The sequence below is a fragment of the Chamaea fasciata genome, unplaced genomic scaffold (genome assembly GCF_029207755.1).
Source record: "Chamaea fasciata isolate MVZ Bird 193981 ecotype frontalis unplaced genomic scaffold, bChaFas1.0.hap1 SCAF_5, whole genome shotgun sequence".
Classification (NCBI taxonomy): domain Eukaryota; kingdom Metazoa; phylum Chordata; class Aves; order Passeriformes; family Sylviidae; genus Chamaea; species Chamaea fasciata.
This window is the reverse complement of record NW_027094090.1, coordinates 12484481-12503482: the sequence shown is the minus strand read 5'-3', so window position 1 is coordinate 12503482 and position 19002 is coordinate 12484481. Positions and strand designations below refer to the sequence as shown.

Genomic DNA, 19002 nt, shown 5'->3' with positions numbered 1-19002 from the left:
TAAAAATATATATTTCTCAAGCTATGAAACCTGAATAATAATTTAAGGTTATAATCCTTAGAAGTCATCATTATATAGAAAGTTTTTCTGGCTGGCACAGTAAACTCCTGTCACTAGGAATGAAAAATGCAATGAAAGTGGGCCTTAAAATCTGAAGTAAAATATAAAATTTCCTATGACTTTCCTTCCTATTCCTGAAGTAAAATTACCTCCTATGTGAAACATGACTAAAATACCAATATCTGCAAACATTAGCAAGCAAATACAGAACTTGCCCATAAAAAGGTTTCATTTCCTCTGACTCTGGTTTAAGATCTGATGAATACGTATTAATGTCTTATGGAGCAAAAGCTCCTTTAAATAAATATTTAAGGAGGAGAAGAAATCATGTTCAGCCTTTCAAATTTGCTGTCAGATACCTTGTCGGTGAAAATTTAAATGGCATTTGTCTGCATGGGCATTAACATGATTTCTATTATCTGTAATCCATGTCTTTCAACATAAAAATAATTTTATCTTCTCATCTTGTCATTTTGCATTGCAATGAGCAGCGCTTTAGAAAGGACTTCTGTAACTTGGCTGACTGTTCTTTCCTGGATGTGATCTAGGCACTTGCAAGCAAAAAACTCTTGAATTTGGAATAGAATAAAGTAGAGTAGAGTAGAGTAGAGTAGAGTAGAGTAGAGTAGAGTAGAGTAGAATAGATCAGAACAGAACTATTTTAGATAGAAGGGATCTACAACTGTGCTCAGTTACTCCATCCTAGGTGTAGAATCAACATTTCCACTTGTTAAATTTTATCCCATGAATCAAGCCCAATGCTACAATCTGTCAAAATCCCTCTACCAAGACCTCTTGACCCTCAAGAGAGTCAATAGAGAGAGTCAATACAAACCTCCCAGTTTGTATCATCAGCAAAAGGGTGCATTTAACACAGCATCCATATTAGTGATAATTACCTTGAACAGGACTTCCCTGGGATTGAACCTGAGGAACACTGCTGGTGACCAGTCACCACATTCACTACAACCCTTTGAGCTCTGCCCTTCAGCCAGGCCTTCCCCAGCACACTGTGAACCCCCTCATCCACAGGTGGACAGCTTGTCCCATAAAGATGCTGTGAGGCACAGTATCAAAAGCCTTCCTAAAATCCAAACTACAGCTACTCCCTTCCCCTCATCTACTAGGTGAGTGCTTTAGTCTCTACTTGGTCAAAATTACAGGACACACCCAAAAAAGATGCTGAATAACGAAAGCTTCAGTCCTGGACTATCCAATACATTTTTAGACAAAACATTTGCCCTTCTGAGCAATGAAGAGTGATGGTCCTTACTGAATGTATCTATGCAGATTTATTTTTCTCTTGTTTCAAATGTGGTCCAGATCTCATTTTCCAATTCCTATTCTCCAACAGTAAATCTAGGAATTCTCTGGAAAAGAACTGAAAAAGAATTCCTTCTCCTGTCTCTGCCTAACTGGCAAGTGAAGTGGAGTGCATGGTACAAAAAACATAATATAAATAAAGAGTTTGTATGTATAAAGGATTGTATGTATAAGTGCATAAATATAAGCTGTCTGAAATAGGACTGGGCAAGTAACTAATTCTTGTACTTTTTGACATAAGTATGATTAGGCTTGAAACTCGAACTTTTATTTAACATCATTTTTGTAAGGTGATTTTTTAAGTTGAACATAAAGCAAATTCAGCAGACCTGAAGTTCTTTTACACAGATCTGTATAGGAGCCCTGAAATATTTTTACCCAAAGAAAACTGCTACATAATCCATTGCATTGTAACAGAAGAATGCTTTGGTCTACAAATAGGACAAATCATCAAAAGAGAATGAGAAATTAATTTTGCTAGCATATGTCACTATCACTTCCTGGCATCAGAAAAAAATTAAGACTTGCTAAACATGGATCAGCTGAACAGTTTAATTCAAAGCTAGAGGGCTCAAATCAGTTCCTTATTGTCTTTGGCAATACAGTAATAGAGCACAAAAACCAGACATTATCTTAAAGAGTTTACATTCTCCACAGACAAGAAGAACAAAGAAGGCTTCATGATAAGCAGTGTATAAATGAGTATCTAGATATATGGAAAAATAGAATAATGGCATCATAGAATCATTAAAGCTGGAAAAGACCTCCAAAATCATGAAATCCAATTGACCCAATATCACCACATCAAATTACAGCACTAAGTGCCATATCCAAGGTTTTTTTGAACACTTCCAGGGATGGTGACTCCTCCAGCTCCCTGGGCAGCTCAGGGAGCCCCAGTGCCTGATCACCTTTTCAGTGGAGAAATTCTGCCTGTTGTCCAACCTGAATCTCCCCTGGCAGAGTCTGAGGCAATGTACTCATGTCCCTGGTCACCTGGGAGAAGAGGCCAATTTCCATCTCACTACAACCTCCTTTCAGGTAGTTATAGAGGGCAATGAGGTCTCTGCTGAGCCTCCTTTTCTCCAGACTAAACAACCCAAATTTCCTCAGCTGCACCTCATATGAGTTATTCTCTTACACCCTTCCCCAGCTCCGTTGCCCTTCTCTGGACACGCAAATTACCAAGGACTTGTACACATAAGATAGATGCTGGCTTTCCTGCCTCTTTTCCCTGTTGAGTGACAAATTTCTCTACAAGCTGTGTTCCCTGAAGTTCTGCTCCATTTGTGTTCCTCAGGTTTGTCTATCTGGAGCTGCCAGCTGCAGCCAAGACCCCTTGCACCAGGTTTCGCTGGTGGCAGCCGGTGTTCTCAGGGGAAGGGTACGACCAGTGGGCCATCGATGACATCATCATTTTGTCAGAGAAGCAGAAGCATATAATTCCTGTTGTTAATCCTACCTTACCACAGGTAATAAGCAAGAGCAAGCTGTGGGCATCCCCATAAAGCAGGAACTATGCTGTTAGAAGTCTTATTTGAATACAGTTCTCTTTGAAAGTACTATGTCTCTTTAAAGACACAGTAGTGCTTGTAGCTGTGTCTCTCTGTGGGAATAATCTGGGTCAATCCACAAAATTGTCAGGCTCCTAAACTTTGTGACAGAGGATTTAATGATGTATCTCAGCAAAAAGTCAAGACTGAACTTCTGGAAATTCAAATTTTTTGAAAACTACAGGAAAAAAATTGCTGAATTTGAAAGTTCATCATTTGGGGAATTATTCTGAAGTCATACTGCAAGGTGATAATACCTCTGGCTTTCATTTTCATTTCTAACAGAACTTTTATGAAAAGCCAGCATTTGATTACCCTATGAACCAAATGAGTGTATGGTTAATGCTGGCCAACGAAGGGATGACCAAAAATGAAAGTTTCTGCTCTGCCACCCCCTCTGCCATGCTCTTCGGTAAATCAGATGGAGACCGGTTTGCAGTGACTCGAGATTTAACTCTAAAGCCTGGATACGTCCTGCAGTTCAAGGTATTCCTTAAACATAATCTGAATGTCAGTAAAACTGCCCTTAGCCAAAACTTGCAAGATGCCACTGGGGCCACAATTCAAACGAAGGTGATAAATTAGACAATAGTGTAAAAAGATGTGAAGAGCACAAGTACGAACCCATACAGAATAAAATGCCATCCTACTTTCTAGAAGAATAGCCAAAACCATGGTGCAGGAAAGCATTTTTACCCCTCTAGAGAAGTTTTAAAGCTTTTTGTTCTTCAGCATGTTTCAGAAGTGGGTTGAAGTGACTGTCATTATATTCAAGTCAGTACTAGGAAATGCTACTGCACTGTCAAGCAAAAAAGGGATTTATCCCGTCTGGGACTCTGTGAGTACAAAAGCTCCAATGTGGTTTGGGTACATTTTTTGTATTTAAAACTATTTAAGGACTTACAAGCTGCTCTGTACTCCAGTGTGGGTTTTTTATATAATTTACTTTTATTGTGTCAATGAATATAGGCTCCAATTAGCATTTTCTTCTTTAAAGAGCTTACAAAAATTTCAGTGGTCTGACAATACATCAGAATATGGGCTCCAAAGAAAGTGTATTTGCTTTGACAAGCTCTTGTTTCTGAACCCTAATCAAAATTTTATTGAGTTTATAATGAAATCCCATTGGTGAATTCTGGAAGTTGGTTGCAATGCAATTTTAATGAGCTCCCCACAAATACATGGTCCTTACATAATTGGTGGATACAGACACTGAATAATTTACAAGTGGAATTATTAAAAAGATCAGATGTTTACAGGCAGCTTTTCAAATATAATTCCCACAGTTCTATAAATAGGAAAGTTCGTTAGAAATACTGGGATTTGTAAATTAATCTAATTTCAACTAAAAGATATGCTAATAAAATGCTATACAAACTGAGGGATTTCAGTACAATTTTCTTGTGAGTACTGCATGTAGTTTAAACTTTAAACTGTCTAAAACCCAAGGATATCTCAATATATAAATACCATTTAGCCTGGAAAAGATGCTATTTGCCTCTTTACTGCCTTCCTGTACTTCAGTGACTATGTCTCCATTCTCTAGGTTTGATGATCAACAGAAATTTAAAAATTGTCTGGGTTTAAAAAAAAAGCAATACTTAGAAATGTTTCATACGCCTTCTATCACTGAAGCACTTGACAATGTAACATAACTACACAAAACATAAGAATGTGTCTCAGAACAGTGAGTTCTTTATAAAGCTTATTATTTAAGGACTGAATTTATACTTTTTTCGAAAGCTTTTCAGCCTGTACATAAATGTGTTAGTCCTATTTGCATGCTTTCGTGAGTGTGTGAAATTTCCATTTTAAATAACAGACTGGAATAATTTTGCATTGATAAGCTCAAAGACAGTAATTTGTTAGAATTATTTCATTTTACATGAATGATTTTGTTTTACATTTTACATTCTGCAGCTCAAGTAGAATTTCTGCAATAAAATAATGAAAACTAATATTTTTCTGATAGCTTGAGGAATGAAACTGAAACTTCAAATCAGCAGTTGATTTTGGTCTTGCCTGCATTCTTATTTCACATTTTGATACGCATTTTTCTTCTTAATCCAAATTTTACTCTATTCTGGGGGCTCAAAGTGCAGTGCCAACTCCCAGACGTCATTCCTGCAAGGCCAGTGACAAGGCTGTGGTTAGGGCTAACCTGGGAGTCAGGCTGATCCTCTGGGAACACTGGTCTGCAGATGGGATGGATCCCAGAGGATACAGCTCTTTCCACTCCTGGGCATGCAGGTGCCTGCACAGGGTTTGCTGTTTGGGACTTGCTATGCTCAGAGACTCTTGGAAAGTTCTTTGCACCTTTTTGCGGGCTGAGCTCAGCTACCATAATGAAGGAATAGTGGGAATTTTTACTAAGAAATGTCATATTTCCATGTAGGAAACACTCCAAGCATCAGTCACTGTCTGCCCGCAGGGATCACGACAAGTGCTCAGAGCGTTAAGCTTCCCAGCGCAAAAAGTCCAAGGTGGTTTGCAGGCAATAACTTCTAATAACAGTGCGGGTTTCTTTGTATCATTTCTGTATCCCTTTGTATCATCTCTCTGCTCCTTTTCAGCTGAACATTGGTTGCACCAACCAGTACAGCAGCTCTGCCCCCGTCCTGCTGCAGTACTCCCACGACGCTGGGCTGTTCTGGTCGCTGGTGAAGGAGGGCTGCTACCCCGCCTCCCCGGGCACCAAGGGCTGCGAGGGCAGCTCCCGCGAGCTCAGCGAGCCCTCCGTGTACCACACGGGAGACTTCGAGGACTGGACCAGAGTTACTATTGTTATCCCCAGGTCGCTGGCAGCCAGGTACGGTGCGTTGTAAACCAGCGATGCCAGTGGGACCCGTGGATTAGCTGATTTAGCTGCTTCTAGAATGGTACATAAGGAAGAAGTTGCAAAGCTGTGAATAAAAGCAGTGTTAAAATATGGCAGATCTGGGGAAAACATACTATGCTGCCTAAGCAGTGAGAATTTTCCATTTTAAAGGTGTCAGATTGGTCTGTGATAAATAATTAAATTACAAAGCAGCAAGGAACCCAGCACTTTTTAATCTGACATTATTCCCTTTATTGTCTTTATCCATGTCAGCTAGGTCAGAGGCAACAGCAAGAGAGTAATAAGTTACATGAATTAAATAACCTATTTGAACAGGATTAATTTTAGTTACCACTGGGCAAAGAAACCTTAGCAAGGTATTTGAGCTGATGTGTGATGTGCTGTGTCACTGAAGGCAGCTGGACAGCTAGAGGCAAAGAAGGGAAGAATGGTAGTTGTGCCTGTCTGTAGCACAACCTCAGCATCAGATTAATACAAGTGAGAAAACATCAAATGGCAGAAGACACAAATAATCCTTGAAATCAGGAGGGTTTTCTCAGTCTTATCTGGATTTGGCAGAAGTTTCTCACTCTCCTTACTCTCTTGTCTTACTCCATCAGTAGAGAACCCCTATCTGATTTGTTGGATGCACCAAATGCTGGCAGCACAACCACCCCACCAGGCCCCTGGTCATGTCCTCCTGTCTCCTGCCTCTCACCCTCTCACAGCTTCTCTAGTGCTCCCTCTGGGTTTCTGACCCATCCTTCTCCCTCATCCTTAATCCCATTTGAGTGTGTGGCATATTTTGTAGCAGGGGGACCAGTGCCTCTGCTGCAAGGATTTGAAATAGCAGTGTGTACCATAACAAGTTTGTCCTTTCTTCAGTAATTAGCCAATAAAAGCAGGTGCCAAATTGCACAGATCTGACACCAGCTGATTTGATTTACCCAAAACAAGCAGGGCAGAATCAATAGCAGCAATCTGTTTGGCATTATGTTCAGTAATGTGATCAGGAATAAGAAGCTCATGCTAATACATTAAAAATATAAGTATTGTGACTGCAATGAGTGTCTTAGCGTGTTGAGAACTGCGTTTATTGGGGGCCACTTAAGAAATCATGGTTGATGGGTTAACCAGAAAGCACCCCATTTCATTTTTTGGTACTGAGCATGAGCATGATGATCGCCTACCTACCAAATCCCAGTGCACAGCAAAAAAGAAAAAGCAATAGGTTTAGGATTTTTTAGGCAGAGTAACAAGGAGGATGTTAGTTTATCCATTATATTGGCAATGACATTTTAAGTCTGTTCCCCTCTCTGGAGCTCGTGTAAAATCATTCAGCTAAAAGTTAAAGACTGGAAATTAGTAACCAAAATATTTTTTCTTCAACAAGTTTCCTATGCAGTGAGTCAGAGTTGTGGGCAGAGTGGGAGCTTCCAGACAAGGTTTATTAAAGAAACCCTCCCACTGAGTCATGATGTCAAGAAAGGACCCCACTACTTTCTAAAACTCCTTCTCAGAGAGGAACCTGGGGGCAGCTGGATCCAATCTTAGCCCTAGACTTTGTCAGTGGTTTATGTCTAAAGGATTATACAGGTGTAATGGAACCTTTACACAACTTTATCCTCCAGGATTAGGGATGGCAAACTAGGTATATTTATATAAATATGTTTATTTATGATTTATTATGATAACAATTAGACAAGAAGATCTTAATCAGAATTATTTATTATGCAGTATTAGAGCTGTAACAGCTATTATAATATAGTGCACTATGAAGTAACATTGAAGAAATTGTATCAAAGCAATTGTATTAAAGCTAGCAAAAACAATTATTAAGTAGAGATTGATGTTACTCACCCATACAATGACCATGGGCAAATTTCTTGCTCACCCTCAAGGATTAATCTTTAGGGGCATCCCCACCCAATGGAGGAATCTGCAACCATTCCAAGAAAGGGCATGTCAGAAGACCCTGCCATTAAATTAGGGGACTAGGCTTTCAGAGTATGAACTGATGGACTGTCTCTGGGCCAGCTGTATCAGCTCAGCAGCATTAAATAAGTTATTAGTGATATCACTTGCTTATTCCTTCATCCATGTTTTACCAGGTCTACCATATCTCCATCTCACCATCAGGATGTTTAACTTTGGGATTGAAGAGTCAATTGCTGTTCTATTTAGAAAGTGGCTTTTTTTCTTGTATCCAAATACCTTAAAGGGTTTTTACTCAAAATTGTACAATGCCATAATAAACTCTGCCATAATAATTGCTGCCATGACTGAGTTCCTTTCAAAAATACTGTAAGAAATGAAGTTCTGTGATTTTGATATGTAATTAGAAGTTCAAGTTGGACTGAGTAGTAAAAAGCATCTTCAAAGTCACATCATTCACTGTTATTGCTAAAAACATGTATTTGTTCTTTGCCTCACACTGATGGATACAGGCCAGAGAAACAGAGGAGGTCAAAATGCAGCCAAAAAGTCTGGAGGAAATATCCCTAAGCAGTGCTGCACAAATGCAGCATGACAGAAATCCAGGCATCCTATTTGCAAATGGCTGATTTGGTAAAATGTCCTTTTAATCTTAACCAAGGAGCAGTAGCTACTGAAGCCAGAAGCAGCAACACTGTTGTTTTTTCTCTGCAGTAAGACCCGATTCCGCTGGATCCAGGAGAGCAGCTCCCACAAGAGTGTTCCTCCTTTCGGCTTGGACGGCGTCTACATCTCCGAGCCCTGCCCCAACTACTGCAGCGGCCACGGGGACTGCGTCTCGGGGGTCTGCTTCTGTGACCTGGGCTACACAGGTAAGACAGACCTCCTCACCCGGGATTACTGTAAGCACTGGCTGAGTTAAACCTGGAAACCTGGCATCTTGTTTTTCCTCTCCAATATTCTGGAGAAATATATGATGACATACATTGCATGGGCTGCCAAGAGGAATCTTTCTTGTTTTGTTAAATTAAATTCGGCACAGGCAAAGCAGAGCAGCTGAAGGCAGCGGACACCGTTGATGTTTCTGGCAACCACAATCTTTGAACATCACCATCTGTATGAATGGGAAGGGACTTGCAATAAAAGAGAAAACAAAATAAAATATTATAAACTGAAAAGTCTGCTTAAAAGCCTTTGGATCATCTTCAAAAGAATTGTTGCCATTTTTGAGTCCCCTGGCCATCAGATGGCATGGGACCAGGAGGGAACATATGTTCTGACAAGCCCTTCTGTGGAAAATTCTGCTCACTTGTGGTTTCAGGGGCTTTTATGCTGAAATTGAAAAAAAAACAAAATGCAAACCCTGTGAAGAAAAAATGATTGACACAACTAGTTGCACACTGCAGTCTTTTCAACCCTCAACCAACAAAGCAATAAGCTAACATCTTTTGTTCAATTTGTTTAAAATTAAATAGAAGGATAATATTTTTCTGTTTGCAAAAAATGCCTTATCAACAGAAAGCTTGTCTGTTTTTCACTTAGTGAAATAAGCCATCTTAGGGTTTAGAGGAAGAGGACTTATTCTTCCTACAGAAATTTGTAAAGTGGGTTTAAAAAGGTACAATCCAGTCATCAGGGCATTTTCTTAGAAAAGCCTGATGCTTTGTCACATACAGATGCAACAGAACCATGTGCCAGTGTACTGTATGTGACCCTTACTCTGTCCAACACAGTTTCACCAAAGCGTCTTCCTCTTTTTTTTTTTTCTTGAAGCATCACATGGAACCTGTGTGTCTAATGTGCCTAATCACAGTGAGATGTTCGACAGGTTTGAGAGGAAGCTAAGCCCTCTCTGGTACAAGATAACAGGAGGTCAGGTTGGGACAGGCTGTGGTGTGCTCAGCGATGGAAAATCTCTGTACTTCAATGGACCTGGCAAAAGGGAGGCAAGGACTGTTCCCCTGGACACCACAAATATCAGGTCAGTGCTCAGTGCTGCTTCTCACAATTGCCTGTGTATTCATGTTCTCTGTTCTGTCCTGTTGCAAGTGTGGATATGAGAAGGCAGGTAATTTTTTTTTATGGTAGTCATAACCTGTACAAGAACTCTGAAAGATAGAAAAATACTTTTTTGTTCATTCTGGTGTAGTATTTCCTTTTCTTGAAAGAGAATACTTAGGTTAGAAAGAGCGGAATAGCATAAAAAATAAAATAAAATAAAATATTAGCTCTCTATCTTTTTGAGAAGATAGTTTGCATTGTATTCTGAGGCAGAAGACATGGTCTTGAGAATGCACAAAACCTAAGCCTCTGCCCATAGCTGAGGAGAAAAGCTCCTTTTCCTCTGACTGTGATGAATTACAGCATGAGGACAGCATAGCAAGAAGCTGTTGTTTACTTGCCAGATGTTGTGAATTACTCCACTTGTCAGAAGTGCAAAGGAATGGAATCTGAATTGTTTCTGCATAGCCAAGAGGCTAACAAGCCTTCACCTCTCTCCCGGCTGGTACTGAATCCTGCTACATTAGTAGCAATTATCCTCTTCTCTCAAATTGCCTAGCTGATTAATGTAATTAGGATGAACAAGGGGCTGTTAATTCTAACCACTGTTTAGCTTGGAGTTGGCTGCTGCTTTGTCCAGTCTCATGAGAGATTAGGCACCTGAAACCTTGAGCACCATACAATTTTGGCAGTTAGCTTAATAAAGATATTTCTCCTAACAAATACTGCTCTGAGAGTGAGTAGTGCCATGATTTGCTCCATTATTGAATTTGTGACTTCACTCAGCAAAGACTGGCCGGAGGTTACTGTGATTACTCTCCAGCTCGGGCAAGCAGGGCTCTGTAGGACAGTGTGGGGGAATCCTCAGCTGCTCCCTGGCACTGCACAGCACTGCACCAGCTGCCTTTCTTCTGTCCCCTGCATGTCTGACAAATATGCGTCATAGTTATATGATTATGTAAATTAGTTATTAATTAAGCTAATTAATTGTTCGACAAATATGCTTTGGACAAGTACATGTTTGCCCTGGAATTCTGGGAAGGTGTGAGCACTTCAATTCCACTGTCTTCAAATCCTGTGTTATTAATCCTGGGAAGCATTATACTGAGAGGAGTCTAGACTACTTCCTCAAGAAGTCTGCATTCAAAACAGTATTTTTGAGTTATTCCTTCTTTCATGGGGAAATCTTTTTATAAAGAAAAATATTCCCTTTAGTTTTAATATTACTTGGAAACCACTTTTAATGCCAGATATTCGTAGACATAGCTTTCTATTTTTGCAAATTTGAACCATTTTAAAAGCCAAAAGAAGTTTTGAAATTCTGAGCAATGCTCTTTCTTGATGTTTTTAATATACCACTGCTTCTGTTTTGCACAAGAATATGGTTATCTTGTGTCTTAAAACTGCCTCAAAAACATAAATGGCCAGAGAGACACTTGGTAAGAGCAACTACAATCTCTCTTCTGACCACATACTCACAATGTGAACTGCTCTCCTGCTGCAACTGATTGTTATGTCAAAATAAATCAGCATTATTTTTTTTTTTTTTGTAAGCATCACAGTGAGCAGGTTAACTCCCTTGAGCAATTCAAGCTCGAAGCCACATCCCTGGACTGTTTGCTGGACAGAACATAGTGGTCATCTCAAACGCAAATGAGACTAACATGGATTTTTTCTTTCTTCAGTGTGTGCTAAAAGGTAGTAGCCACCTGATGCTGCCTGACCAGAACATGGACTCTTTATCCTGCAGCACTTAGCCCAGGCTGCTTTTGTGCTCAGAGGAGAGAATAGCTGCTTCAAAAGGGCAACACGACTCATCCTAATAGAGCAGCTAGGAGAGGCCGGTGCTTTGTCTTCTGCAAAAACGTATTTCTTTCTTTCATTAACTATAAGGCAGCCTGAGTTGGCCATGTATAACTTAGACATTCAGCTTCAGACACCTCGCTCTGAACAGATGCATCCCACTTAAATGTTTGAGGCCATCTGTAACATTAACTCTGTCTTTTCTTCTAGAAGCAAAGGCACACAAAATTTGTGAGAGTGTGAAGGGTTAACTGAAAGGCCCATATACTAAAAAGAAAATAATTCCTCAGCCTAGAATTTTTTTTTCACTATTGGAGTTAAAATTAATGTCATTTGAAAGGGAGATTAAAGGGAAGTACTTTTTCCCATTTTGGTATTACTTTTTGCATTCAGTAATGCCTTGCATAGAATTCAGTTATCTTATTAAGGGTCATCTTAGCCCCTGCACAGTTTTCTTTTATTTTTGCGAGAGTTTTTTCATTGGGGGGTTTTGGTGACTGAGTAAACAGCAGGAAAATATGCCTTGAAAGACATACTGTTAGATATGTGGATTGAAGGTTGTGAATAGGAAGGCTGAACTCCTGCAGTAGATTTTTAAGCTGCTTATTTTTCGGGTTAATAGTGTTTTCCCAGACCTTTTAAGATCTTGTTTTGTTAAATCATGCATGGAAGAGCCTGATAGAAAAATTGAAAAATATTGCAAGACACTAAATTTTTATTTTCATTCTGAATTCCTGCAGATGTACATATGCATGTTCCCTATCATCAGTTACAGCTTTTTGAATGTGAAGTGTGAATTTTATGTAAGGAATATACAGATTGTTTTTCTTTTTTTTTTAAGTACAAAGACCATTTTTCCCTTTCACCCTTCTCTTCCCAGCAGAGCATGGTCCATGGAGGCTTGGTGTCCCTGGTTTGCTCTGCTCCAAAGGGGTTGAGATTTGTCAGCCTGAGGTGTGTGGTGCTGCTTACCTAAAGCTTGTGCCTGGGAGCCAATGACTATAAAAAAAAACCACCCAAAATTTAGTATATACATTAAGTGGTATTATAATCTCAGCTTTGTTTGTCCTATTGCCTTTTTATTCCTTTTATGATTGACTACACATTTTTTCCCCAGCTATTAGAATGTCACATAGCACTAAGAGAGCTGTAAGTGTCAAAGTTCATTTCACCCAGACCAGTTTTTGTCTTATGCTTCAGAAACACCCTGGAGTGTCTCCACTCCTTCCCTATTGAATAACCCAACACACCAAGGGTACAATTTCACCAGCAGTATTTCCATCCTTCTGGCTGACAATGTACTACATGGATGCATTTTGGTTGCTGATGAGCTGCTGCCTCCCATTTTGATGGCCTGTCCCTTATGACACTCTTAACTATCTGTTCAGTGGGAGCATTTGCACACAGTGCCTACCTGGCATCTAGATAAAGACCATGGAATATACATATATTTTTTTCCAAATGGTGACATCTGGCTTGTTAGCTGACTTGGCTCCCATCTGCTTTACAGACTCCATTGCTAATGATTGTGCAACCATCCCAGGGAGCTGTTCTGGGTCAGACACTTAGAGATCAGATGGGCTGATTCACCCTTCTGCAGAAAGGGTTTTTGTTCTTTGGTTCTGCTTTTTAGCAATCTTCACATTTGGCAAGAATAATAGAATTTCATCACAGGACTGTAAATCTATTCACCTCTGATGTTTCTGTCTAGAGTTTTATTGCCTTAATACTGTCTCCAACAACTGAGCTGCAGCAAACAAATAGAACCTACCTGGCTAAATGGTGTAGTACTGTGAGCCCAACTGTCTAGAGATATCTATGGGGTTATCTTAGCAATGAGATTGATGAGGATATTCTGGCTTATCCTAGGCCCTATGGATACACAAAACATCTCAGACAGTAGACACAGATTTTGATAACAGAACTGGAATGTGGCTGGATTTAGAACCTGGATTTAGAGGACGATTATGATATTGTGTATGTAACAGTGGTTGAGGGAAATTGGAGTCCTGTTTGCATTTTACTGGCTCTGGCTGTAGTCACATAGCTTGTCTGTGATTTTACCAAAAATACTACAAATTAGGACCAAATCCTCTTAAGCAAAAAGAGTTGTCCTTGTTGAGAATTATTTGAGTGGCAAAAATACATGTCAAAATTTATTTTTTAAAGAAATATGTTATCTACATGCAATAGAATTAATGAAGCCTGCTTTTCTATCATCCTAATTTAAAAATTGGCCAGGAAACGAGGAGGAGAATGGCACTGCCAACTTGCAACGTGCAAAATCTCATTGTGAGGTTAAGTCCAGATTCTCTGCTCTGCTCAGGTGCTGTTTTTGGTGTGCAATGGAGACAACCTGCGAAGAATGTGTAGATTAGGGGGTGATGGCATTCTTAAGTCATCTCAATGCTCTTTACCTTAGTTATGAACCAGTAAGACTCAGATGAATCCCTGAGACATGCAGTGAAATTTGGGGAGTGAGCAGCAGGACATTAATTGAAATTAATTGTTGTTATATAGCACAATAGTGTGTATCTAGGAGAAAATGTAAACTACTCTAAAACCACAGAGTCACAATAGTAAACAAAAGCTCAGCAGGGATACTATGACATTGCTGCAGGCTGGGGGGGAAAAAACTAACAATATTTTTGAGCACAAGGATGGAATAATACTTAATTCAAATATTGCTAAATAGGGATGTTCCAGACTAATCCAAAATTCTGTCAATAAAACCAGCAATCCTCTCTCGAGGAGTTTTGTGGCATTACAAGGGTTGCAGAAAGTAGTTTTCGGAAAAATTGAAGACATGGAAATATGTTCATGCAGAGACTCAGGTGCAACAGTTGTCGTGGTTTACAGTAGAAAGGAATAAGAGAAGGTAGGGAAGTGATAAAAGCACTGACTACGGGGTAGGTTGCAAGAAAAGCAGCTCGGGAACATTTTTCTTCACCACTTCATCATGTGAGAACAAGAGAATATCCAATGAAATCATAATGTATAGTTTCAAAATCAAACGGTTTACTTCACAAAATGTTTGATGAACTCACTTCACTGAAAATTGTTTACATCAAGAATTTTAGGATATAAAAAGGATTGGTGGTTTAGGAGGATATAATAATTTTATTACAACTCTAATGATGTATTTTAAAGCTTCACCCAATTTCTGGTTACAATAGGCCATGGTAAGATCTGATGTAAGGAACAGCTTTGTCTGTTTTGGAGATGTTGCAACTTTTGTGTAAGAAGGAACTGCTAACTTCTCAAACCCACTCAAAAACACATTTATTAGGCACAAGATTAATAAACTACATCACTTTCTTCTCTCTTGGGTCCTTCACTATTTACCATACCCATGTTTGGTTTCTCTGGGAATATTGCCTAATCAATAAGCCATGAATAATGACCTAACTGAAAATGCCATTAGTTAAGAAATACAAATTATCCTGACTGATTTGGTGCCATCATATGATTGCGCTTCTTTTCTATCCTGTGTTTTTTAAAAGGCTAGTTCAGTTTTATGTACAACTTGGAAGCAAGACTGTTGGTAACTCCTGCAACAGACCAAGAGCCAGGAATGAAGGTAAAGCCCCTTTTCTTTATAAAAAGCCTTTTTCATTTCACAACTTCGGCAGTGTTTTTGCCTTTTGCTGCCTTTACAAAATCAAGATTTTTTTTTAAACAAAAATCAGTTATCTCCTCAGTTTTCATAAGTGTTGGAGAAAGCTATTTACTTTTGATGGATATTTCCAGTTATAGTTAGTTACACCAAACCTAATGGTGATCCATCTGTAGGAGTAACTGTGGGAGCTGTGATGGTCTAAGAAAGACAACATTTACAAAGCAAGGTGTAATAGCTTGTATTAAACTATTTGATAGTACTAGAAAACAGGTAAATTTATGAGTCCACAGGACTTTTCATAAGGTCTGAAATAAAAGGAATGAAATTCAAGTTCAGGATAAAGTGATCAAACTCTATTTCTGACCTGAAGAAAAGTGTGTACCTGAGAACTTGTTCATCTTCTCAACTACACCAGTGGGTCTAATAAAAAATTGCCTGCCAAAACAAGCTTATGCATGATTTGCCCAAAACACAAGGTTCTAAAGTTGCAGCTGAAAATTCATTTAGTGTGAATAAATTCATCTCTCCCAGATGTCTCCTCTCTTCATTGACCCACATACCTAAAGTTACTGTGGTGGAGGACTGACACTTGTGTTTGGGAAGGATCAGCATTCCCATGTAAAGTGGTCTAGTTGCGTGAAGACAGGCAACTGACATGAGAGATGAGAGAACATATTTTTCCTCTCAGTATAAAGCATTTAACATCAGTGGATTTTTTCCTGATATTTGGCATTTACATTGACTTTCTCATTGAGGAAAGCTGTCATCTTGCAGCACAGATTACACAACGGGTTTGATTCTCCACTCATTTGCACCAGTATAAGACACCAAAAAAAAAAAAAAATCCATTATCTTTGAATATAGACCAATATAAAAGAGTTTTAAGAGAAGAAATATACACAGGTGCTTCTTTCTTGTATTATCTCTTTGGATGAGCTCTACTGGGCTTCTGTTGTGTCCTAGTATTTGGCATACTGTGTGCATGATACAAAGACTATCTTAAATTTTCTAAATATTATGATAATTAATTTCCAAGGATGCTGTGAGCTTGCATGTATAGCAGGAGGATTGTAATCCCCGCTATCAGAATTCTAACTCAGTCTTTCACACAAACTACAAGGATAGCCAACATGAAATAAATACTGTGTAAAGAAGAAACGCATTATTCCTATCATTTTTGTGGTATGATCATTAGTTTCCCTGAGGCTGTAAAAAATTTGATCCTTTGAGTTTGGTGAAAACAGTCAAGATAGCATGTGGCAGCTGGTGACCCACGTCACCTTTGCAGCAGGACTTTGTCAAAAAAATTCTCCTGGACTAGGAGTTGTCTAAAGGTGGGGCACATGTCAAAAGGCCTGTGCACCAGGTGGGAGTTGGCAGCTCCAGAGCACAGGGTGATCTGCCCCCTCTCTTTCCTCTGCACAGTCACACTAACTGCTTTTCCTCATTTTAAATGCAGGCCTTGTTGTTCAATACACAAATGACAACGGCATCACCTGGAGTTTGCTGCGAGAGCTGGATTTCATGTCCTACCTGGAGCCCCAGGTTGTCTCCATAGACCTGCCCCGGGAGGCCAAGACCCCTGCCACCGCCTTCCGCTGGTGGCAGCCACAGCATGGTAAGCAAGGCTGTCCTGAAAATTCCTTCAGCAGCTTAACACAACCCACGTGTCAGTGCCACTCAGTATAGACATGTTGTGCAGAAACCTCAGCTCATGAAAAACATGGTATTTTGAACAGTTGGATGTTGTAAGAGCATGTTTGGGCTTTCCTGAGTCACATTATGGCCATGGTTTTCTTCTCTAGCACCAAGCTGATGAGTGGGCTTAAGAGTAAAATTGTTTAAGAGCTATGTTTAAACCAAAGATTCTGAGATAACAGGAGGGAAGGGGGATAATACATTTAAAAAAAAAAAGCCTAAATAAGATCAGAGTTTCTACCTGAGTATAGAGTGACCTGGGATGCCAAATGGCTTACACTCTTCATCACATTTTTTCTCTGTTTTGGAAGTGTAGGCACAACTTGGCCTTGAATCTGCCTACTTGTTGGCTCCCATCTCACTATTTTAATGTCTCCACACCCCAGGACCCCACCTCCCACCATTGCTAGTGTCCCAGAGCCCAGCTCCCCTGCCCTGGCAAAACCACTGAGCCACTTCCCACATCCTCAACTGAAAGTTAAACCCTGGTGCTGAATGCAAGAGCTCCCACCTCACATGGGGGCACAATACCACTACTAAAGTGTCCTGATTAAGTCTTACCTTTGCACAAGGCAGCAGCTCCTGGATCTGCAGGAAATATAAGGCAATATTCAGAAATATAGCAAAGTACATTTCAACAGCAATTCCTTGAGGAGCAAAGCACATAGCGTATATTCAGGTAATTACAGCATGCAGCTTCTTAGACATCATTTATCATTTTGATGGCTGTTTTTATTCACACATTTTCTTATGTGTGCTGGACTTAATTGTCCTCACTAGCTAAGAAAATAGATAAGACAAGAGGGATGTGATTTAGTTAAGAAGACAGTTTCTCTGGTAAAAAATGCTGAGCAATGGCTGGTGCACCACAGACCATCATTCTGTGATGATCATTTGCATTGGTGAATGGTGCAATGTCCAACGTGCTGCTCCCTACAGTTGCCTTGGTGGCACCTGGATGACATCTGTCCCTGCTGAGGATCATCACTTAAGACCACTGATGGCAGCCCTGTGGCTCCTAGTATAAGCAAGGTTTTATCTCTGGAAGTTGAAATATCAAGTTCCACACCAGCGCCTAGAGGTGGCAACCAGTTCTGATTAGAGATGTTACTTCCTTCATGGACTATCCTCTGTCTTCCATTCCTCAGTGCAGAGTGGCCCTATCACCCATGACCCACGTTCCTCTTGGTGGCAAGGCAAAAGTCCTGGCACATTGCTGCAAGTTCACAATTTATTGTAAAGGCTTGCCTTCCTCTCCTGTGAGGGCAGTTATTGTGCAGTAAGATACTCTTTTCAGCATGCCAGTATAAAGGTGAATTGAAATGAAGGCTGAAGAAATGGGCTGGAGATGATAAAAGTGAAATGCCTGTAGGCTGGAGAGCAAGAGGAGAGCGATTTCCAGGAAGGAGAACAGCACTTCTCTAAATATTATCTATATGCAGAGCTTTCAGCATTTTCCTTCATGTTCTATTCACTTTCATACAAAAGCTATTTTGGGAACTAGACAGAGGCCTATCCAATTTAGCTGTAGGGAATGGCAGGAAGGTTGTGACCTATAAAATGAAAATCCCCAATCTAGGGGCTCAGGGAGTATGTCATCCAAACAGAGGGAGAGCACATGATGGCAAAGGCACTGAAGCTAAAGAAATGAAGAGGGAAATACCTGTGATTATCTGTAATAGAAACATGCTCTAGAGTCCAGGTGCATCCTTGAGCAATCTTTTAGTCTTGTTTAACAGCACTCAGTCTATGTGATTGAGCACTGCTCACTGAGTGAACACAGCATATGGGCATTGAAAACAACTTACAGGGACTCCACTAACCTGTCGGTTCTGGTTTTTGTAGGGAAGCATTCAGCTCAGTGGGCTTTGGACGATGTGCTTATAGGGATGAATGACAGCTCTCAGACTGGCTTCCAGGATAAATTTGATGGAACTGTGGATTTACAAGCCAGCTGGTACAGAATACAAGGAGGTCAAGTAGACATTGACTGCCTGTCTATGGATACAGCTCTGATGTTCAGTGAAAACATTGGTATGTGTCATCAAACATTGTTACATTTTGTATGAGTCTATTTTATAAATTATGTAAGGATCAAGTTTTACAAGATGGGAGATGTAGACAAATCCAGGTATTTAGTAACCTGTAGGGAAGAGAAGGCTGGGAAAAGGTGAAGATAGACGTAACAAATT

The 19002-nt window shown here is 39.9% G+C and overlaps 1 protein-coding gene across 1 annotated transcript in view; it reads left to right on the top strand.

The window, feature by feature from the left end:
- The window catches only part of RELN (reelin), a gene marked incomplete at its 5' end in the record, with an annotated part of 251119 nt that overhangs the window by 180565 nt on the left and 51552 nt on the right, over positions 1–19002 (top strand). Inside the window, 8 exons of the mRNA XM_066184512.1 lie at positions 2684–2855; positions 3222–3422; positions 5510–5745; positions 8404–8561; positions 9463–9670; positions 14997–15073; positions 16572–16730; positions 18656–18844. Coding sequence (XP_066040609.1) covers positions 2684–2855; positions 3222–3422; positions 5510–5745; positions 8404–8561; positions 9463–9670; positions 14997–15073; positions 16572–16730; positions 18656–18844 — 1400 coding nt within the window. The remainder of the gene's footprint in view (positions 1–2683; positions 2856–3221; positions 3423–5509; positions 5746–8403; positions 8562–9462; positions 9671–14996; positions 15074–16571; positions 16731–18655; positions 18845–19002) is intronic.